At 34.5% G+C, this 24,063-nt stretch overlaps 2 protein-coding genes across 4 annotated transcripts; both read left to right on the top strand.

Moving 5' to 3' along the window:
* The first annotated feature begins 1,827 nt into the window (after positions 1-1,827).
* Positions 1,828-11,270, top strand: LOC105108226 (eukaryotic translation initiation factor 2 (eIF-2) family protein). 3 transcript variants are annotated; one of them, XM_011002456.1, is made up of 13 exons: positions 1,828-2,014; positions 2,232-4,373; positions 4,499-5,061; positions 5,167-5,274; positions 5,357-5,457; positions 5,577-5,667; positions 5,754-5,864; positions 5,946-6,011; positions 7,504-7,563; positions 7,709-8,266; positions 9,774-9,893; positions 10,564-10,683; positions 10,782-11,270. In XM_011002456.1, exons 2-13 carry the CDS (start codon positions 2,258-2,260, stop codon positions 10,845-10,847), a joined length of 4,080 nt encoding a protein of 1,359 aa, XP_011000758.1. In that variant the 5' UTR covers positions 1,828-2,014; positions 2,232-2,257; the 3' UTR covers positions 10,848-11,270. The 3 variants fall into 3 exon arrangements, with proteins under 3 accessions (XP_011000758.1, XP_011000755.1, XP_011000756.1); XM_011002453.1 differs by having other exon boundaries at positions 4,487-5,061; XM_011002454.1 differs by having other exon boundaries at positions 2,200-4,373; positions 4,487-5,061.
* A 1,893-nt stretch (positions 11,271-13,163) lies between these two features.
* DPB2 (DNA polymerase epsilon subunit B2) lies at positions 13,164-18,245 on the top strand. The gene is made up of 13 exons (XM_011002450.1): positions 13,164-13,487; positions 13,571-13,772; positions 14,074-14,227; positions 14,319-14,450; positions 14,887-14,964; positions 15,889-15,993; positions 16,118-16,198; positions 16,302-16,432; positions 16,544-16,638; positions 16,722-16,821; positions 17,069-17,183; positions 17,292-17,402; positions 17,811-18,245. The coding sequence occupies exons 1-13, from the start codon at positions 13,325-13,327 to the stop codon at positions 17,949-17,951; spliced, it is 1,608 nt and encodes a 535-aa protein (XP_011000752.1). The 5' UTR covers positions 13,164-13,324; the 3' UTR covers positions 17,952-18,245.
* The last annotated feature ends 5,818 nt before the right edge of the window (positions 18,246-24,063 follow it).

Raw genomic sequence — 24,063 nt, 5'->3', positions numbered from 1 at the left:
AAAACACCTTTGACTCCAAGTCAAGTGTTTTTTTTTTTATTTTAAAGGCCATAAACATCACTTGACTATTATGGTGAATAATTAATTGTTCATATGACTACGTGGAAACCCCCTTTTTTTATTAGTTTTATATTATTATTATCATTATTATTATTATTACTATTAGTATTAGTATCATTATCACTAGTATCATCATCATTATTGTTGTTGTTATTGTTGTTGTTATTATTAGAATAACAAAAAATATAAACTTGATTTGAAAGCTTCTTCTTCTTGTTCTAGTGCTACTATTACTACTATTATTATCATTATTGTTATTGTTAATATTTTTATTATTATCATTATCATCATTGTTTTTATTAATAATATCATCATTATTACCGCTGCCATTCTCACATCTTTTCATTGGCAAAGAGAAAGTTTATCTCTCAACTACATTCACATTTGTTTTTGTTTTTATACTATCACGCATTACCTAGATCCTATATGTGAATAGTTTTGCTAAGTATTATTTTCAAAATCATTTTTATTATATTTCTATTACCTATCTAATATATTTAATTAATAGACTACATCTAATATATTTAGATTTATATAATATTTTTATATATTTGATTTTTTATTCCATTTTATTTGAATAAAATTCAAATTTATATTCATTTAGAATTTATTAAAAAATGTAATTTAGAATTTATTAGAATCTATTATTCAAAATTACAATCTAAAATGATTTACTACTACTACTACTATTATTATTATTATTATTATTATTGAAATAACAAAAAATATAAACTTGATATGAAGGATAATTTAAAGACCATAAAAACTCTAAGAAAAAGACAATGGAAAAAATAATAAATCAAAATAAAAATGATCAAATTGCAATTAGTATTATTCTTATTGAAAAAAAAATCAAAAAACCAATATGAAGGATAAAATTAAAAACTATAAATATTTTGAGGAAAAAAATAAGGAACCAAAAGTAGAAGGACTGGATTGAAAAAATTACATTTACAAATTAGAATTGAAGGACTAAATCAAAAACAAATAAAAAATTAACAAAAAAAATCAAAATTAAAAGAACTAAATTTAAAACACCAACAATAATAAGGATCGAAGTTGATTTCCTAAAATAGAAGAGATAAATGAAAGAGGGAAATGAAGGGTCATTAGTAACAAGCCAGCCATCTCTAGATACCACACATCAAGATGACACAAATAAAAATCAAATAAGATGATGAAAGCTCGTATTATACCGCTAGGAGACGTCTTATGCGCTGCCTAAAGTGCTCGACATCTTTCACATGTTGGCAAATTAAATAATAAATTATGTTACAACTTTTAATCAAATTAATAATTATAAAAAAATTATCTTATATAAAATTTATGATAAAAAATAAGTTTACAACGCTGCATTTTGTTTATGTGATATTGTTTTATATATAAAAAAAATATATGATTCATTATTTTAGGTATTTTTATTTGAAAAACAATGAAAAACTAGTTATACTTTCAAAATGTGTTTTTCAAACTCGGCATTAATTTAAAAAACTAAGAAATTGTTTCAATAAAAAAAAATAAAAAAAATGATGTAGGAGAATTGTCATGATAAAAAAAAACTATCAAAATCATAATAAAATTCAATAGAACATTAATTGAGTATTTTAAAGTGCAAGAGCGATTGGATGACATTTGGATCGAAAAACACCTGTTCACAAGATTAAAAAAAATGTAACAAAAAAGGAAAGTTAGAAACAGGTAATAGCCGAAGCAGCCCAGCCCATCCCAACCAAGCCCATATTGAACCCTAGAAGGCTAGGAACTGTAACTTCATACGCATCAAGTCCCCATTCTCTCCCTCTCTTCCCCGTCCCTGCTCAATAATCTTTCTTCCCTGCTCTTCTCATCTACTCTTCTACACTAACAGTATAATAATTTCTAAATCATCTCATTTCATCTCTCAGTCCTTATAATCGCTTATTCAATCCGATTTTTATCAGCATCATCGTCTCAAGTAAGCCTTCAGTCTATCTCTAATCACAAATTTTATCGTTAATTTAGATCTGATTGCTTATCTATGCACGCAACGTACTTTCCTTCTGATTCATACGGAAACAAATATTTATTTATTTTTTAATTGTTTTCCTGTTAATAATAATGTGATTTTTTTTACTTGTTCGGAATTTATGGTTTCATAAGAGAGGAATCGTGTTTTTTTTCTTTCTATTTAGAGGGAGGTTAATTCGTGGAAATATCGATGGGTAGAAAGAAGCCAGCCGCGCGTGATGAGGAGAACGCTCCTGCGGGTGGTGGAGGGAAGTCGAAGAAGAAGGGGTTGGTGATTGATGATGATGAGTATTCGGTTGGGACCGAGTTGTCCGAGGAGACGCAGGTTCAGGAGGAGAAAGTAGTGATTACTGGGAAGAAGAAGGGTAAGAAGGGAAATCAGAAGGCTTTTAAGGAAGAGAAGGGGGATGGTGAGGAGGAGGAAGTGCCGGAGGTTGTGTTTGCTGGGAAAAAGAAGTCGAAAGGGAAGAAGAGTGGTGCTGGTGGGAATGCTGGTTTTTCATCGTCCAATTTTGCCTTGTTGGGAGGTGATGAGGATGATGATGACGATGAGAGATCGGAGTTGACTGGCGAGAAAGATAGTGAGGAGGAGGATGAGCCTGTGGCAAGTTTTAAAGGGAAGACAAAGGGTAAGGGGGATAAGGGGAGTGGTGGTGGTAGTTTGTTTAGTGCATCGGCTTTTGATGCTATTGACGATGGTGAGATTGATGGAGAGGTGGTGGATAAAGAAGAGGATGATGATGACAATGACGTGCCTGTTATTGAATTTACAGGAAAGAAGAAGAAGTCGGCAAAGGGTGGTAAGAAGGATGCTGGGAGTGTGTTTTTGGCAGCGAGTTTCGATGGGTTAGATGAGAATGAGGATGACGAGAAGAAAGATGAGGATGAGGATTTTGGTGCGATTACTTTCTCTGGTAAGAAGAAGAAGTCATCCAAGTCTAGCAAAAAGAGTGGTAGTAATAAATTTAGTGCAGCATTGCTTGATGATGAGAATGATGAAGAGGCTTCTGTGTCTGAATCAGTGAAAACCAATGATGATGTGATTGGCGTTGAGGATGAAGATGAGTCGGTGGTTGCATTTACTGGTAAGAAGAAGAAGTCTTCTAAGAAGAAGGGGGCTAGTAATCATGTTTTTTCTGCATTGGGTGGAGAGGATGAGAGAGAAGTTGCTGAGATGGTTGAACCAGAAGAACCTAATATTGTCGAAGCTAATGATAGTAAGGTTACTAAGAGTGAAGCGGTGGCAGAGACTTCAAAGAATAAGAAGAAGAAGAAGGGTAAGAGTGGAAGGACTGCTCAAGAAGAGGATGATTTGGATAAGATTCTTGCAGAGCTAGGTGGGGGGGCATCTACTTTGAAACCTTCTGAACCACCTCCACAAGAGGAGAAACTTAATGTTCAGCCTGAACCAGTTACAGTGCCAGATGCTTTGGTCGAGAAGGAGGGTGAAGAAGAAAAAGAAGAGTCTGCTGCTGCAAAGAAGAAGAAGAAGAAGAAAGAGAAGGAGAAAGAGAAGAAGGTAGCTGCTGCAGCGGCAAAGGAAGAAAAACTGGAAGAAGCAAAAGCTGAAACAAGTGAGCCAAAAAAGACAGATGCAAAGGGTAAAGCTGCTGAAAAGAAGCTTCCTAAGCATGTTAGAGAGATGCAAGAGGCACTTGCTAGGAGAAAAGAAATGGAGGAGAGAAAAGCAAGGGAGGAAGAGGAGAAGAGGAGGAAGGAAGAAGAGGAAAGACTAAGGCAAGAAGAACTTGAGAGGCAAGCAGAAGAGGCTAGGCGTAGGAAGAAGGAAAGGGAAAAGGAGAAACTCTTGAAGAAGAAACAGGAAGGCAAGCTTCTAACAGGGAAGCAGAAGGAAGAACAACGGCGGCTAGAGGCTATGCGGAATCAAATACTTGCTAATGCAGGCATCACTGTCCCTACTGCAGACAGAGATAATGCACCTACAAAACGGCCCAGGTACCAGACTAAGAAGTCAAAACCAGCTCACCATCAAGCAAATGGTATCAAGATAGAGGAACATGTAGAAGGTAAAGGAAAAGAGCAAGAGGAGCAGGAAGAAGTGCATGAGGTGGAAACCGTAGAATTAGATAAGGCTGAACCAGTAGAGGAAGAGAAAACAGAAGTTGCTAGTGTACCTGAGGAGAATGGAATGGAGGAAGATGACGATGATGAGGAATGGGATGCAAAGAGCTGGGATGATGTAAATCTTAATGTTAAGGGTGCATTTGATGATGAGGAGGATTCTGAGCCTGAAACTGTCTTGAAGAAGGAAACAAAGAGTTCTGTTCCAGCTTCTCGCGGTGCAGGTTAGTTTTTGCTTGATTTTCATGTTGGACTATCAAGTTTATGGTACCTCTACCAGTTCTTTTGTTTCTGATTGGTAATTGATTTTGTTTCTTTCGTTCTTACACTGTTGCGGCCCCTCCTTCAGATGCCAAGCCTGCAATCGCAGTCAGAAAACCTGTTACATCACAACCAATGGATTCTCGTGATGTTGAAAATAAGAAAATTCAGACTGAGGTTGAAGTTTCTGACAAAAACAGGAAGAAAGACGCAGCTGTGAAAAATAAAGGAGCAGTTTCAGATGCCATCCCTAAACAGGGTGAAGAGAACCTGCGCTCTCCAATTTGCTGTATTATGGGTCATGTTGATACTGGTAAAACCAAGCTGTTGGATTGTATACGAGGCACCAATGTGCAAGAAGGTGAGGCTGGGGGTATCACGCAACAGATTGGTGCAACATACTTTCCTGCTGAGAACATACGGGAAAGAACAAAGGAATTGAAAGCTGATGCAAAATTAAATGTCCCTGGTCTGTTGGTTATTGATACCCCTGGCCATGAATCTTTTACTAATCTACGGTCACGCGGTTCAGGTTTATGTGACATTGCTATTCTGGTTGTTGACATAATGCATGGCTTGGAGCCGCAAACCATAGAATCACTCAATCTTTTGAGGATGAGGAATACAGAATTTATTGTTGCATTAAATAAGGTTAGTTTTTTTTCTTCCAATTTAATATAGAGATAATGCTACAATGTGTTAATTTTTCCTTTTATTGATGTTAGGTTTTGTTCCTTTATCATTTCAATGTTTCAGGTGGACAGACTCTATGCATGGAAAGCACAACGTAATGCACCTATTAGAAAGGCATTGAAGCAGCAATCAAAAGATGTGCAAAATGAATTTGACAGGAGGCTCATAGAGGTCATCTACTATTTTTGCTTCCTTCAAAGAATTTTATCAATTTGCTTCTTTTGTTAAAATTTTGCCTTCCACTGGATCCCAGGTCATAACTCAGTTCAAGGAGCAAGGATTAAATACTGAATTGTACTATAAAAACAAGGACATGGGAGAAACTTTTAATATTGTACCGACAAGTGCAATTAGGTAAGACCAAGATTTCTTAGCTTTCCCTCTCATAACTAAGTTGAGATTTGTTAACTTTAATATCTGCTCATGTTTTTGGGTCTTGCATTCTTTGTGCTAATGCTTTTCCTATATGTCAGCGGAGAAGGCATTCCTGATTTGTTACTGCTACTTATCCAATGGTCTCAGAAAACTATGATTGAGAAACTCACATTCAGAAATGAAGTGCAGGCATGTTCTCCTGTCTACTGTGTCTTAACTGGTAGAATGCCTTCAGTTAACACTAATATCTGATTGTTGTTGGGTACCTTTGCCAGTGTACGGTATTGGAGGTTAAGGTTATTGAAGGCCATGGAACAACAATTGATGTTGTGTTGGTTAATGGTGTGCTCCATGAAGGCGATCAAATTGTGGTGTGCGGCTTACAGGCAAGCTGAGAACTTTGCTTTTCCTGAAGATTTGATGAAGTGCTAGTTTCTGAGTTATTGATGATTTATTTTTCTTTACAGGGTCCCATTGTTACCACAATTCGGGCTTTGCTGACACCCCACCCGATGAAGGAACTCCGAGTTAAGGTGTGGTTTTTTGTTTTTACCTCTTTTGTCCCTTTTTTTTTTGTTTTCCTCTACAGTTCTTATGTTGAATATGTGTGATCTGGGATTAATTTGTTTGGGCTTAAAGCATCGTTGTGTTCATCCATCCCTGCATGTCAATAAATTTTCAATTTGCATGTAATCTATTTTTTGTCAAAATCATGTAATAGGTATTGATTATCTAATTCCCCACCATTAATATCACCATTAATATCTGATATGGATATTAAAAATGGAATGGAATTACATGTGTGAGAGATAGAATTACACATGTGAGATTTGTGGGCCCCCCACTTACCAGACCAGACTAAAATTACAGGTTAAAATTAGTGGCATGTAATTTCAGTGTGTTCCTATTTTCCATGTCAGATATTATCGAAAGTGAATTAGGCAGCTGTTACCTATTAGATGATTCGGACAAAAATCAGTAACACCTACCAAATTGAAAAATTGTCAACCCAAAGGTGGAGTTGGGAAATTTTGACAGACACATGGGTGAAAGATTAGCAAAGCCAATATATTTGTAAAAAACAAAAATTCCGCATGACTTGAGAATTGTTGACTAGCATTCTTCTTGTCATATTTTCTCTCTCTTAAGGCATATGAATTGTTACAATGTCATAGTGCTCTCTTTTCCTTTTCTCAATAGACTAAAGATGGCCAACCCATGAAGGACATGTATATTACTAACCTGTGCAATAATTGCTGGAAATTAAAACCAATTGTCATTATGCTATGTTGCTTTGACTCTTCACTTTTCCTTATAGTATCCTTGTCTGACATGTTAGATGCATGTGTTCACACGGCATGCTTGTTAGTTCAACAAGCAAGTCAAATACTCGTCCCTTCATCATCAGCAGTCCAAAAAATAACTAGTTTATAGTGGTATTATGAACCAACACTAGACTGGTGTCATGTCACCAATTTTTAGCTAGAAGATGAAGAAAGATTTGTGCATGACTCATAAAGTAGGATCCCAACTTGGAAATAACTGTTTGAACCCAGTATTTGTGAGGGCTTTGCCTGGAAAACCGTATGAACTTTGCCCTAAGCAAGTAAAAGTGGATATCTGGTGAATAAAGGCACTAAGATCTCTTGGTGGCATCTCCTGATCTATTGAGTCTGTACAAGACTTGTTTGAGGCAATCATTTTGGAATGGATACTATATCTTAATTACCATGTTCTCTTTCAATATTCTTGTTTCCAGAAGGGTTGAGGGTTGTTTTTACTTCATTGCTCAAGTGCTTCAAAAAAATCAGAAATTATTTGAAGTTGCTATACTGAATTGTGGGGGATGGCTAGGATCCTTGTATCAAGCTTTTTGGGTTTATGTGATCAGATTTCAGTGCTGCAACCTCTCCTCTCAGATTCATTGTTTTATTTTATCTTACTTTTCTATGGAATAGTAGAAATGTCGATGGATTGTATACTAATGTAGTGGTTTTCTTTTCTTTTTTTCTTTTTTATTTTCAGGGTACATATCTTCACCATAAAGAAATCAAGGCTGCACAGGGTATCAAGATCACTGGGCAGGTGATTGTAATTTGCTAATCATAGCAATAAAGACCAATTTACCTAATACACACGGATAGCAAATGCCTATGTAGAGTTCTTTAGATATATATATTAACTCCTGGTAATAAATATCCTGGCTTTCTTGTGTTATTATTCCATGCAGGGCCTTGAACATGCTATTGCTGGAACTGGTTTATATGTGGTTGGGCGTGATGATGATGTGGAAGATGTCAAGGAATCTGCAATGGAAGACATGAAGTCAGTAATGAGTCGGATTGATAAAAGTGGCGAGGGAGTTTACGTACAAGCATCTACCCTTGGGTCACTAGAAGCGTTGCTGGAGTTCTTGAAGTCACCAGCAGTAAGCATTCCTGTTAGCGGTATAGGCATTGGCCCAGTGCATAAAAAGGATGTCATGAAGTCCAGTGTAATGCTTGAGAAGAAAAAGGAGTATGCCACCATTTTGGCATTTGATGTTAAAGTGACACCTGAGGCTCGGGAACTTGCAGATGAACTAGGAGTAAAGATTTTCATTGCAGATATCATTTATCACTTATTTGATCAATTCAAGGCCTACATTCAGAATCTGAAGGAGGAAAAGAAGAGGGAAGCCGCTGATGAAGCTGTTTTCCCATGTGTTCTTGAGATAATACCAGAGTGCATTTTCAACAAGAAAGATCCTATCATCTTGGGGGTTGATGTTCTTGAGGGCATACTCAAGGTATTACTATATTCTAAGTTATTTTGTTTTGTTTCCACCATTTCATCCTTGCATACATTGGCGAATTACTGGTCTCTTGTGCACGTCTCGGGCATAACTATGGGGTGATGTCCTAACTACAGTGTATAGGACGTGCACAACTATGGGGTGATGTCCTAGCCAGTGTATAGGAGAACTAGCCTGGGGTTTTATCAGATAAAGCCTGCTGCTTTAGAATCTTACCAGGGTGCTTTTTTTCTTTTTAAATTTAAATTTTTCTGTTTCACATGATGGTGCCCTATGAAATTGCACAGATGGGTTTCTTTTTCCTGGAAAATGTTGCATGACTTTTGCTATAACCCTAAATCAAATGAAGGATCATCTATAGCATATATAATTGACAGGGTCCTGTGATTTGAGGATTAATCAATGGCACTGTACTGTGATTTTGGGTTTGGCACTAGATGAACTGCTGAGAGTTCATACCCTTTGGTATATCTGCAATTCGATTTGATCCTTTCAATGCCGCACATCTTCTTTGATAGGAATATGTGTTTATACCCGATCCATATAACATGCAATCATTTAATATGTATATTTTGATTAGGAGGAATTGATGCTCTCTCATTCATTGACCGAGCTAATTAAGACTTGTATATATGTAACTCTGTTGGCTGAATGTTTTAGTACAATTGTTTTTGTGGTTCATCATATCCTGGTAGCACATTGAACCAACTAGGATTCTGCAAGATCTATTGAATGTTCTAAAGGTGGTGTGAGCTTTTTATTTTGGATTTTAGGCATGCAATAATTTTCAAAGATTAAAGTGCTGCTAGTAAGTTGTTGAAGTGGTGTGCATGGGCTTAGCTGCAAGATTTTTTGCCTATATGGGATGCTACCGTCTAAATCATGTGGACATACCTTATTTTCGACAACACAATAAAGTGATGCGGGTTGTATCTGTGCTTGGAAAATACTCGCACTTTGTCTTGTGTACCTCTACATCACAGTTTCTAGGGATTGATCATTTAACTATCCATAAATTCTTTTTAAAAATTTTAGTTTGTGAGCTGCTGAACTTTTTGGTTGGGTAGGCCTTTTCTAATTCATTGTGATCTAGTTACCGTCCCATTTAAGCTATTATGGGGTAGAGCTCAATAAATGTACTGAGACATTCTACTTGTAGCAATTTCCTTTTACTTTTCTTATTCTTTTTTGGCTACTGTCACTTTGTTTTCACCATCCTCTTACCTCAAATTCTCGATGTTTGTGCACTTGCTTGGCTCAAGTTACCAAGTATGACTGATTCGAGACTTTGTTGTTCATGCAAAATGTATTGCCAAATTCTCTGTGTTTTAGATATAAGTGGGGATATTTTTCTGAGGTTTTGGGGGAAGTTTGTTAGGCTTCCATGAATTTTGACTTGGGCTATAAATTTGGCTCTGTCTACGTGCATGTTTTTAGTTCTTTTAGGATTACATGCTTTACTGTCCTCTGGTACTATGATACTATGTGCTCTTTTACACAGGTCGGGACACCACTTTGTGTTCCACAAAAAGATTACATTGACATTGGCCGAATTGCTTCCATTGAGTTCAACAAAAAATCAGTGGATTATGCAAAGAAAGGCCAGAAGGTGGCCATTAAGGTACGGTACATCATTGTTGATTGATTGAAATTACTAGTTGCTTCATAAATATCATAATGGACATTCTATGTTTTAGTTCTGTTAAATAAAATCAAGACATTCTTGTTACAACCAGTAATTATTTTATTTTATACAAAATCAACTCCAGAAATGAACAAGCTATAATTTCTGTAGTTGAATTGTAAAATCAAGTCATCTTGTTTGATGTAGTTTATAAATTACTCCTCAAGAACTTGAAAGGAAAATTTAAAGGGAAAAGGCTAAAGAATATATACAGAATGAATATGCGAAAGGAGTACTTTTTTAGTAATTCATTAGAGGTTATCAGGTGTGGCATTAGGGTGCAGCTACATGAATTTGTCATATTGTTGGCTTTCCTTAGGCTTAGATTATTATTAACCAAATGACTAAATGGATGGGTTGTTAATATCAATACTTTCTTCTCTCCATCCTTCCATTCTGAGAACAAAGTATTGAAAGCCAGTGTCCATGTGGCAGGATTAGATAGGTGAAACTAAGATTGTTTCTACTCTCCCTCCCTCCCGCACCCTCACACCCACGCGAGTGGGAGAGTTGTTGAGCTTAATAAACCAAATAAAAATTGTCTTTCATGACCTTTTTGCACATTCTCGGAGATGGTCTTATTTGGTGCTCCTTTGTGACTTTGAAGATTGTGGGAACCAATGCGGAGGAGCAGCAAAACATGCATGGCAGGCATTTTGACAACGAAGATCAACTAGTCAGCCACATTACAAGAAGGTCAATTGATATTCTTAAAGTTAATTACCGGGTAGGTCTCTTTCGATTCTGTTTTCAGATGGTATGCCTTGTTCAGTGCTATGCCTGATATTAATTATAATTGATAATCGTTTGTTTTTTTATGCACAGGATGATCTGTCAATTGAAGATTGGAGGCTGGTTGTTAAATTGAAGACCCTTTTTAAGATACAGTAAGCATTGAAGTAGCAAGATGATTCTGTTTATGATCGCAAATACTTTGAAGGGATGCATCAAGGACGAGGACAGTCCGCATGTAAGATACAAAGGTTTTGTTGGGGGCATGAAGCTTTGATTTTAAAATCACACAGTTCCATCGCATGCGTAGGAGTATAAAGTCTTTGCTTGCTATTGCTATAGATCAAAGTTCGTGTGTTATCGAGCGAGGAATAGTGTTTGTGTCTTCTCTGAGATGCGGCCTGTATGTTTAATTATAACATGCAATTTTGCCATGTTGCTGTCGGTTAATAAAAGGATCCGAATTTTGTTGATTCTGTGATCCCCCGTGTCTTGACATGTACACGCACCCAAAGAGTCAAAAACTTGTGGGTTCTTTGGTATCGTTTTATATTTTCTGTTTTATTTGTTTTCAATTTTTTTTTTATAAGATGTATAAATTTGTTTGTTTTCATTTTCTATTTCAATAAAATAAAATAGTTTTTAAAACTTTTGAAAACTAAAAAAAAGTGGTTTTTGAGATTGTTTCTGCACTATTGGGCCTTGTTTTGTGGCCGGGATCGGGTTGGGTATGGACATCGGGGGATCCGAATTGAGGCGAGAATTGGGAGGAGACTGGTCTCGAGTGCTCAGGAGTCGATTTGAGATTGGGTTCGAGGTGGAGAAATTTCAGTGTTAATCTAGAGTGCTTAAAAGTTGATTTAGGATTGGGCTCGGAAATTTTATAATGTTTTAGTGGTGTTCTAGAAGTTATGGTATTATTCTATCTTTCAACAACTCTTAAAAATTCACCTACTGTGTCTTTGTATTCACTAAATTTTTTTTAATTATTTAAATGTTTTTATATTGTTTTGATATTTTAATGTGAAAAATAAATTTAAAAAAATAATAAAATAATATTATTTTAATATGGTTTCAACTTTAGAAAATAATTTATAATTCCTCACACTACTTTTATCTCATTCTCCTTTTCATCTTAATTCCTTAAAAAAAATAAAATCACAGCCAACCAAAACTCTACCTCTTCAAAACCACCACCACCAGCCCCTCAACCAAAACTCTACCTCTTCAAAACCACCCCCACTCCACCACCTCAACAACCACCATAAGCCACCGCTCTAGCCACCCTTCAGTATTTATGGCTCTTGTATGCTTATACAGAGGTACTGTTGAGTTGGTTTTTAACTATCAATATTAAATTCACAACATCAGTTTATAAAGAAGATTATTTATACGAAAATAAAGTTTATGAAAAATTCACTTTTTATATCTTAATTAGATATTTATATCATAATAAAAATCAAAGAAGAAACACATCTTTATCTCTTTTATTGCCTTTTTTGTTAAAAATTAAAAAGAAAACCTAAAATCATAATAATGTACAGGCTAACAAGATTTTTTTTCTAGAATAAAAAATTGATGTTTAGACATTATTAGTATATTCTAAAAAACAAAAAAAAAAATACATGGATCATATCATTAACCAGATTCAATAAATAAGTTTCATTTAATTGTATGGTAAAAAAACAATAAACAGACTGGATTAAATAAAAAAGGGTGGTTTTTATAACCTACACAGAAAGAATGCCTATAAAATGAATAAAAAAATTCAAAATTTAATTCTTAAACAAAATAATATTGAATGATGATTTTTTTTTAAAAAATAACAAAAATAAGCATTTGAGTCAATTTAAATTAATATATTTGATTTTACATTAAATCGGGATAATCTTATAAAAAATAAATTAAAAAATATAATATTTAGTTACCAGTAATTCAAATATGAAATGAAAAAATAAAAAAATTAATTAAAATAAATAAATAATATTAGCAAACTTGAGCAAGTGCACCAAACTCAATTAGTTGAATTTCATGAATAAGATAATTTAATAAAAAAATATAAAAAATAATATAAAATTAATCTGGATTAATCTCAATTACACCTATATAATCGAAACCGAATATTTGTTATTCAAATAACTTTTAAATTGAGTTTGATATCTATACTGTCATCATACCATTTTGAAGGGGTGCATATACAAGATATTCCCTGGTAAATCATTACATGTGGATTTCACACACAAAACACAAAGAAAATTGAGAAAAAACAACAATGCAATAATGATTAATAGAAAAAAAAAAGGAATCGAATAGAATTTTTTTTACTATATTAAGGATATTCCGTTAATTATTTTCTAGGATTTATATTTGAGAAGGAGACAAGAAAAAAACATAATCCTAAATGATTTTTTTATATTTTTTTCTTTTATTTTCCTTAAAATACTAAAAAAATAATTAATAATATACAAAATTTCATCAGTTTCCCGCCTCCCAAACACACCAATTGATCAACTTTCCCGCCCAGAAGCCCCCCATCACACAAGTAAATAAGTACAACCCGCCGCCGCAAAATTAAAATTCCTTTTCCTCTCCCCTCCTCCCCTTCCCTTCCACCTACCTTGCTCCAGAAACAGAAAATGAGCAGCACAGTTCGAAAACTAATACAAAAGAAATTCAAAATAAGAGGCTACACTCTCAAAATCGACGCTCTCGATCAAATCCTCTCCTTCACCAACCGCTTTCTCGGCGCCGAGGACGAAGCTCTCGATCTCCTCCTCGATCACCTCCAATCCCAATCCCGTAATTAAAACCAATCCTCATCTATCAATTTGCCTCATCACATTTGATTAGTTGATTGTTTTTTTAATTACTTTCTCTTGCAGAGAAATTGGGAGTGAGATCTTCGATCCTTGATAAAGAACCAGTGAGTCGTGTTATAACTTCTTTATTGGAAGCTGATGATGCTGTTGATGAAGATTTCATAGCTAACGGTGCCGTTTCGAATTCGACCTCTGCTATTCGTGTTATTGATGCTTTTTTGATACCTAAATTTCTCTATGATCCAATCAAAAAGCAGTTTTATGAGTAAGTGAATTTTTTTATATTTTCGATTTCATTTTTGTTGCTCTGTTTGTAATATTGGTATTTTAGTTATTGTTTTTATATTAATTAATTATTTTATGCTCCGCTATAGATCCCATGGATTATATCAGCGGGTTCTCGTGCTTAATATTTTAGTTTCTTTTTTCTTGGTTGTTTTAAGTTTTCTAGGAATTGCATGCTCAATTTAATTAAAATGGGAATTGTTATTGATTTTGGTAATTATGTTTTTTTTGGTATGATGGGGGAATATAGCGATTTTTTTCTTTTACTTCGGCATTTGCAGACATACAGGGGGGCTGCATATACATGGTGATGCATCAGCAAAAGCTGCTCTTTATAAAGATAGGTTTTTGTTATTGTATCAACGAGTTTTACGCGATTCACATTTTTCCAAGCCTGCTTTTCATACTGAGATGTCGCATTATGGAAGTTGTGAGGTGGGCTCCTCGTCTTCATTTATCTTAAATGTCTGCTTGCTCACCTCTGAAGTTCTATAGCGATATTTTTTTTGTATTGTATGTGCTGCAGATAGCTCCAATTCAGTCTCTGGTTGGGCAAATGGGGAGAAGATGGGTGATGGGTGTGATATCTCAGTTGGAGGATGGACATTTTTACTTGGAAGATCTTACTGCTTCGGTGGAAATTGACTTGTCTAAAGCAATATCCTTTGGACTTATTTTTTTTTTTCCATAATGTTTTTTCCATAACTTGAAACTGAAATCCATCCCCTTCCTGTCCTGTAAGCTATTTACTTGCCAGACGTGCTTAAAGAGGGAATTGCAAGCAATTGCTTTTAACTTTATTCTACATAGTTACATTGATATCGGCTTTTCTTGGATTCTTATCGTTCTTGGTCAAGGTGATTATTGTATTATCTAGCTGATCATATTTGCGGGTTCTTGCTTTCTCATGAATGACTTGAAAAGCAATGAAAAGGTTAATTTATTCTGTAAAATGTCAGATACAACGGGAACATGTTATTTTTCCAGACTTGCTAGTTTCTAGCTTTATTTTTCCACTGGAACATATGAAGTCAGCTGCTATGGCAACGGTCACATAAACTATATGAAGTGTTAATTTCCTTGACAAGTAATACAAAGTAACTACAGGATTTTTATCAGAGAACACGATAGTCGTTGCAGAAGGTGAGATGCTTGTGAATGGTATTTACCAGGTTAGTTTTATTTTTCCTCATATTGCATGCCTTTACTTGTCCTGGTTCTGTTATTTCCTTTCTCTAAATATTTCCATATGCTTTAGTTATTTTTCAACATTGGGATATTATCGTATGTTAAAATGCTCCCTCAATATATGTCATAGAAGGGTCTTTTCCAAAAGTTGATTGTTGCTTACATAACTGCTTTTGAAAAATTTTCCTATTTATTTTGACTCAAAAATATGCATCCTTGGCATTTTAACTTAAACTGTCCTTGGAAGCAATCGGATCAGCTCCAAGTTGCATCTTTATGTGTGTATTGGCATTTGTACAATTCGCTGTTGGTGTCAATAGTTTATGCCATCTGAAAATTAATATTAGTCACCTACAACTCATCAATTTTCTTCTTGTACTTTTCAGCCATTGTTGGTTTGGTATAATTCCTACTAGGCCATAGGTTAGCATATTTGATTTTTTGGTTTCCTTCGTCGAGAATTGTAATGCTGAATCCATTGCTGCTAATTATATAGTTTGTGGATCCAGAGATGAGTACAATGTTCTGATGCATGCTATCCCTTTTAAAATGTAAACATGCTCTCACATTGTTCTCATTATAATGGAAATTGACTTTTTAGTATCATCAAGATAACCTAAAAAAGTAGAAGTTAATTATTAAGTGTGCTCTTTGTAAGTCAGAGTCAGGGGTATAAATCTCGTGCCCACAAACAATGACCCACCAATTTATTCAAAATAACTGAATTGTATAATCTCTGATAATTTGGATGCTTCTTTCCTTGGAAAATTGGTGGATCACCTGTGTTTGTCACTAGTTTTGACACAGTTTCTATGAAGTCTGCAGATAATAAGTTCTGTATGGTCTAAAACTTGTTGATTGTCATTATTTTTTGTCTGTGATTTACTTTTCACTCTACTGTGGTGAAGGTAATTACTTGTGGGTTTCCTCCATTAGAGGAAAGGGACAAGTCTCTCAAATCACTTGCGCAGCATGATTTCTTTGGTGGTGGTACATTAACAAAAGAGGAGACTGTATCCTTAATTAAGCTTGCACTAAGTAAGATTACAGAAGAAATATTATTCATGGCTCTGAAATTTCTAGCAGTAGCTCTAAACTATGTTGCATTGATAGTGCTATTCCTATATACTTCAATAGCTCAGACTTGCAGAGTTGGAAAAGCGATCTCTAAATGACATGTTTGTCATACTCTCTGACATCTGGTTAGACAGTGAAGAGGTGATTCATAGTCTTTGAAATATGTACATTTGTCATGTTCATATATGTGCGCATATGCTGCCCAGGGACTTGATCATAAAAATATTTTTTGTCCTTAGAGAAGGCTATGGGAAAGCTGGAGACCGTTCTTGATGGTTTTGAGAGTCAGGAGGTGGTTCCTTCCTTATTTGTTTTCATGGGGAACTTCTGTTCTCACCCATGCAACCTTTCCTTTCACTCATTCTCAAGCCTTAGGTGAGTGATCTTCATTCAAGAATAATTATTTAGTTCTCATCATCCTTACTTTCTGGAAAAAAAATTCATGCTGTCTTGACTGATGAAACAAAACGCCACACAAACATGCAGATCACAATTTGGTAAGCTAGGGCAAATGATTGGAGCCCATCAACGGCTAAAAGAGCATAGTCGGTTTATGTTTATTCCTGGTCCAGAGGACGCAGGTAGAAAAACGATGATAGTTTTAAATCTTTTGATGTATAGTGTTACATAACATGAGAATGATCAGTATTTTGACTTGTTCCAGGCCCGTCCACAGCTCTACCGAGATGTCCTTTACCAAAGTATTTAACTGAAGAGCTTCAGAAGCACATTCCTAATGCCATATTTGCAAGCAATCCATGCAGGTTAATCTTTCTTATCATTGTGTGATTAAAAACTGGTAAAGATACACTTGCTATGTCCATAGCACATCCTCCAAGATCCACCTTGGTTGATTTTCAATTTTTTTTTTTTTTTACCTTGAATTTTCAGCACCATTTAACTTTAAAAGCGTTAAGGACATATTCTGAGCACACTTGAAATCTTGATATTTATGGTGCATAATGTGCTGCTTAATGTTTTAATACTACTGTGCCTTTCATTTAACTGCAGAGTCAAGTTCTATACCCAAGAAATTGTATTCTTTCGCCATGATCTGCTGTATAGAATGCGTCGTTCATGCCTGATGCCTCCTTCTACAGAAGAGACTGATGATCCTTTTGAGCATGTACTTTATTTCTCACCTCTCAACCTTGTCTTTTTCAAACACTAAACTGATATTATGTCTTGAGAACCTTCATCAATTAAACTAATAAGGTTTTACTTTGTTATGCAGCTTGTTGCTACCATAACCCATCAAAGTCATCTATGCCCACTGCCTCTTATTGTTCAACCAATTATTTGGAATTATGATCACTGTCTACATCTTTATCCATCTCCACATACGGTATGCTCATGTCTTTTTATTTTTTCTTTGTTGCTGCCCTTTACCATTCTCTCGCCTTGTATTGTACATTAGGAAATGCCATGATATTCCCCTCTTTCGACCTTGCCTGTAGTATGGAGCAATGCTTGCTTCAATACATAACATCGTGGCACTAAAGAGATTTGAGAATTTTGATTCATCTATTTGGTTGAAAATTTGATGACTTTAAATTCTAGAAAATCTTGAATTTGACCACTTTAAGCTGAGTTTTCGGAGAAAAATCGCTTGGCTTAATCAGTGGAAGGGCTTTTATTTATTGTATACATATTAAGTGACAAGCTAAAGCAATTACCTATACCATTTTAAACCAAAAAAAAGTCCTCGGACCGCAAGAATTTGATTTGACATTTATTTCATCCTCATGTACAGATAGTTTTAGGCGACAAAAGTGAGCAGAAGGCATTCAAATACACAGGAATCACTTGTTTCAACCCTGGATCCTTCTCAAATGACAGCACTTTTGTAGCATATCGTCCTTGCACCCAGGAAGTCGAGTTGTCAGCCTTGTGAGTATCAAATGACATTTTTAGCAGATGAATATGTTCCAAAATATGAAGTCGGCAAAACCACTTCATGTCATTGTCACTTCAGAGTGGTCAATATTGAAGTTCATAGCTTATAAGTACTAATTTGTCCCATCAGTCACCTGTAAAGTATTCTAGGCAGCTGATAGTGTGTTTTAAATTTTTAATTATATCGCTTTGTTTATCTGGTGTAAACTATTTGTGAGTACAAACTCTCCTAGTCAAAATGTATTAATTTTTATTGTTACCAAGAATTAATGTGGCTCGAACCACTTCAACATGTTCCCCGCTAGCTTAGAATTCAGTTTCGTAATGTGTTGCAAAAGATATGATTTGAAATAACCCCACATTGCTACCACCTATGGTTGTTGGATTTTCTGTTAATGGGCATTTCATTAGTTTCTTTTAGTATAAACCTGCGGTCCTTAGCCTAAATTAGATGGCCCCAAGCATGATCAATTAGCACATGTTCAACTAGTGCCTCCCCCCCCTTCAGAATTTTAAGCCTAGGCGGGGCTTGGAAGCCTTGCATGATTTGTTCTATAATTTAATCAGAATTTTTCCATGACAATTTAATGACCCGATCTGAATTGAAGAGTTTTTTTTATGAATAATTATTTTATCTGATGCGTAATAGATAAAATATAAATATAATCATACCTGAATTCAAAATTCAATTCTAACTCAACCCGAGATATATATTTGTTTATATTTTTCTCTTTTTTTTAAATCAATATAGTATATACATATATCAATAGTGGCATAATACATATTATTTATAATTTTATGATTTAATATGTGTGTGTGTGTATATATATATATTAATTTTTTGTTGAATGATAAATAATAGCTGGAAAATAAATATTTATATGGATTCTTGAAACTAGATGGATAAAGTATGCATATCTAAATTTATTTTCCGAGCTGAGACTTGACTGCGTTTCTTTTCAAGATCTCAGTTGACTCTTACTAGGTGCAAACAATTTCATAGGGCTATTGGACTTAATAAAGTTCATGAATTAATCGCGGTGCCCTTGTAGAAAATTCCTTGTCAAGGGCCTGTGTATTTCCAAGATTAGTCGGGTTTTGATCTGTATACGTACCTGGTGCTAATCCAAAATAAAAATAAAAATAAAAATGGATAGGGTATGGTTTTGATCAGGCAGAGATTGAGTCTACTCTTCATTTTAATTATAGACTTGCCAGTAATGCATGGTTTAATAACCAGCAGGTTAATAGATGCTAATTCTATTATTTTAAATTCCGGCACTTCTGAATTATTACTTAGCTCTCATCTCAACAATACCGTTTCGTAATATATTGCATTGATGATGGATCTCTGGTCTTTACATTGCTTCTTTGCCTCTTAAGTAACACCAGGCACGGGCATGTCTATATATAGTTCCATCCCTGAGCAAACCTTGTCGGCTTAAAATGCTGTCTGGTCCTTGCACTACACTGGTCTTCTTTCCTTCATCGTCTTCTTAGAATTAGATAGGAGCTTGATAAGTTAACTATTGGACGAAATGTTTTTTTATTTTAATCCTCTGGCTGCATAAGGGATTGAGCTCATCTTTATGTAACATTGATGAGCAGAAATTAAGACATTAGCAAGTGAATGAAATTATTAATCAATCCATGTGAAGAGCATAAATGCATAAATGTTCTTATGCACCAATGGGTGTTTCAGTTGTAGCACTTGCACTTGACAATACCTAGCATCATTGGTTTTTGACCATCGAGCTCGGAGACATTGTTTCGAATGGATGACTGTTCAAGGCTTCCTTTGTCTTCACGGAGACCTTGTATAATAATTTCCAGCTTTGTGGAATAAACTGTTGTTTTGATTTGGACATTTTGAACTACTCCGAGCTAGCTTGAAAGTTGCCAACGGAGGAGAGCGAACGTGCGGCCATTTAAGTGGCCTGTGGCTGCACTCACAAGTGTCATTGACGAAGATTGCTGATGCTTTCCCTTGCGATCCTCCTTGCTAGATGGGGTTATATCTTATGAATACAATCTCTGTCTGTCAGACTTAAACATGACAGAATGCTGCAATCATCTTAGACTTTTTGAGCTCAATCAACACTTGAGCCGAAAGATAATGGTTTCAGTGCTTTTGTTCTTTATGCTATTGATAGACTTTCCTACTTTATACTGTCAAGTTTTCTTCAAAATCACGCGAAGATCATAGTGGGAACTCTTTTGTTTAAATTATCTCTTTAGATGAAGGCTCGTGTTCATTTTCCCTTGCATCGGCTTCAAATACACCTTCTTGTTGGTTAAATTACAACCCCAATAGTAGATGAAGCACTTTCATGTCTTTTTTCTTTTTTGTCTTATTATTGTCGTTAAATCAAAATAACATGAGTACATGAAGACATAAGTTATGTTTCAAAGTGATGTACATATTATAATGAATGTCTTAGTATTTTATTTGATTAATGATGAATGAGCCAAAACAAAATATAAGAAAATTTATTTTATTCTAATTACATGTATTATCATCTAATTTACAATGTTTGGAATGATAAATAAAGATTATTGTTTTTACTTTAATGAACATTTTTTTTTAGCTAACTTAAATTAAACGGTATTTTTTCACTCATCAAAATCACATTAAAAAAGAAATTGGAATCATAGTAAAAAATAATATAGTTAAATTATAATTTATTCATTAATTTCTTTTTTAAAAACACGATTGATTTTATTTTCTCTATACTATGTATGTTTAAAAATTGAGATCATAAAATGTTTAAAATAAAACTTAAAAAATAATAAAATAAAATCTAACTTGGTTTTGTCTCTACATATCTTTTCCGACTCTCCCTTCTAGAAGGATAAAACACTGATTACAAATTGTTTGTCATCATCTTCACAACCAGACATGAGTTTTATCCTCCGACGTTTCTCTTCCATCTCTCTTAATATATAGAACATGTGATGGTATCTTCCGATCCTTTTCTTGGAGGAACATGTGAAAGGGCATGTGGTTTTTATCGATCAGAGAATAATATTGCAAAGGTGTTATATTCCATCAAGGCTAGCAAGTGTACAAATTAATTCAAAGGAATGTATACATTCCAACAGTTCGATATTCACATCCCTCTCCTCTACCTAATTATACCCACAAGCTCAAAAAGTAAGGTGTACTCAAGAGTAGCATTTTCTCATGCTATTTCTACTTTCATCAACCAAAACAATCCTTTTACTTCAATGTTCTTTATCTTATTAATTAAACGCGCACAAACATTGAAGAAATTAAGAGGTTATCCAATTGGAAAGAAACGACGGTGACGTCTGGGAATAAGATGGACAGAAGGGAGTAAATATTGGCAAAAGTGATGTTTGGAATACATGGTTTTGACGCAGACTGGTAGGTGAACTCTTGTGTTAAGCTAAAGAAAACCTCTTCAAGTAGTTCTGAAGCTGGCTATTGGCGGTTTTTATAGTTGAGCAGTTCATAGATGACTTGTGGCCCCAGAAACCGTTAATCTCACATTAGGTAATTAGGTGTCAAATCATATTGTAACTTGTATGATCATATCAGACAAGGAAAGATCCAACGTCCTTGATCTTGTTTTCATCAGCAACCAATGCCCGAAAAGATCACACAAGGGAGAGGCTTCCATCCATTAGATGCCCCATAACAACAGTCTCCACATGACCACCGGCCTGGATGCTCAACCAGCTGATTATCAGATGTCCATAACGACGAACGAAATATATATATAGCCAACCTGCTCGGGAAGATCTTCGCACCAAGAAAAAAAATAGAGCTAGGAATATACAAGCATTAATTGATAGCTGAGAAGACCTTTTCTTCTGGGATTGAATGATACAAGAAACTAATTGTGCAGACGAGAGCTCTTGTTAACACGCAAAGTGTGTAAGAACAGTCGAAGTTACCCCAGAGACAAAACAAGCTTTTGGGGACAAGGAAAATCTGTAGTGATAAAAGAGTGAGTAGGTAAAACAGGTTAACAGTGAAGAAAAATGTCTATTTATAATGAAACAGTACTGTATGTGCTGCAGTAAATGTTTTTATTTCTTAAAAAACATACAAGTGATGCCATACATGCATGAACATGGACCTGTAGGACTGATCTAGCACCGGCCTCTTACTGTGATTTTGCTCCATTTGGATAGTTTTTGTGGGTTCCCAGGGATTCCATTTTAAATTTCTCAAGGTCAGAAGACTTGAAATGAACATGGGACAGATAGGGAGTGTGCGTGTGGGTGTTTTTCACAGGTGAAGAAAACGGCCGAGTAAGTAGATGAGAGTCACCAATCTCTTGGCAAGAGGTTTTCCTCGTGACATAATGGTAGGTGAAGGATAGGAGATGGCTTTTCCATCAGTACTTTTTTAACAAGTAATGGTAGGCCAACAGTCAACAGAAGACTCCACCTGTCTTTATTGAATACAGCTAACTGAATTTTAAGATTTTGATGATGTGAAATGAAGGCTAATGCTAACAAGATCCCTTGAAGGTACAATCTTTACAAGATGGGATTTTGAGCGTTGGAAACAAAATTACAAGGTTCCTCATCAAGCCAAGCTCAAGATCCCAACCCACCTCATTCTTGGTAAAATTGATTTTAGACATTAAGCAGGTGTGTGTGTGTGTATATATACTTGTCCTGGAGATCCAACTTTTTTCCTATAAAAACCGATGTTCACAGCCCCTTGTTTTAAAGAAAAAAAAAGGGTCGATGATTTGGGTTATTGCTCGAATGAAATTTAAAAAGTTGATTTTATTTTAATTAAAAAATAAAAAATATAAGCAAAAGTAATAAATAAAAACAGTGAACATGATAATTTTTTAAAAAAACTCTAGAAATATAAAAATAAATAAAAACACTCAACTCAAGCTATTATGAGATAACATAATAGATATGTTACATAAGTAATATGGGGCAAGTCAAACTGTATTAGTTTACAAAACCAGTGGTTTAAGTCATGAGATCTGAATAATATTATTGAAGAGAAATTGACAAAGTTATTTATTTAAAAAAACTAATATTGAATGATAAAATAAAAAAATATAAGTAAAAAAATAATATCGACCCACTTAACTCTTTAAACCTATGACTCGGTCATTAGACCAGAAGCGCTACACTTGAAAAAACTACGAAACCCAATTCTTAACAAATCAAATATTGAAGGATGAGATTGAAAAAAAAAACTATATAAAAGGACTTAAAATAAAAATAGTAATTAGAAGAATAAGGATAAAAATAAAAGATAAATTAGATGGCAACTACAAATTTTTGATTGAAAGGTGAAATTAAAAAAGAAAAATAGCTTTAACAAAAGGAGAAAAAAATCAAAAGAATGAAAACTAAATTGAAAAAAATAATAGACAACACATTTGGATTGGGGGGATAAAATTGAAAACCAATAAAAATTACATAAAAGGATTAAGAAAAAAAATAGAAATCAAAAGAATGATGACTAAAATGGAAAAATAACACATGACAAATCAGGATTAATGATGAAATTAAAAAAAATCAAAACTTTATAAAAGAATCAAGAACACAATGTTATAAATAAAACAAAGGAGGACCAAGTCCAACTTATAAAAAAATTTGAGAGGTTACTTTGAAAATTTAAAGGGTCATGCATGAGAACTAAGAAGAAAATAGAAAAGAAAAGAACAGAGTTGTTGATGCTAAATTAGACATCTATCAATGTCACACACTGCCTATAAATAAAGGGGTCACCAGGATAAATCAAACATCGACTTAAAAGGCTCTGTTTAGCCACCGAGCGACATCATATAGGTCGTTCAAAAATAACCTAATTATATGTCTTTTACATTTCGAAACACTAACCAAATAAAACCTGATAAATTAAGTCAATAACCTAATTACCATTTACACTACCAAAACTATAAAAGGCATAATGAAATCAATGTACACCCAAATACAATTATTTATTGCTATACTAAAAATATTTTTTTATTTAAAAAATAATATGTTTTAGGATTGGGGGTAATTCAATCTTTTTTCATGGCTCATTAATCATTAAAAGATTATACGATGGTACACATATTTAAAAAAAAAAACAATAAAGTGACTAACATATCCCTAAAATT

Source organism: Populus euphratica, unplaced genomic scaffold, assembly GCF_000495115.2.
Source record: "Populus euphratica unplaced genomic scaffold, PopEup_1.0 scaffold184.1, whole genome shotgun sequence".
Lineage (NCBI taxonomy): Eukaryota > Viridiplantae > Streptophyta > Magnoliopsida > Malpighiales > Salicaceae > Populus > Populus euphratica.
This window is presented reverse-complemented; position numbering and strand designations above follow the sequence as displayed.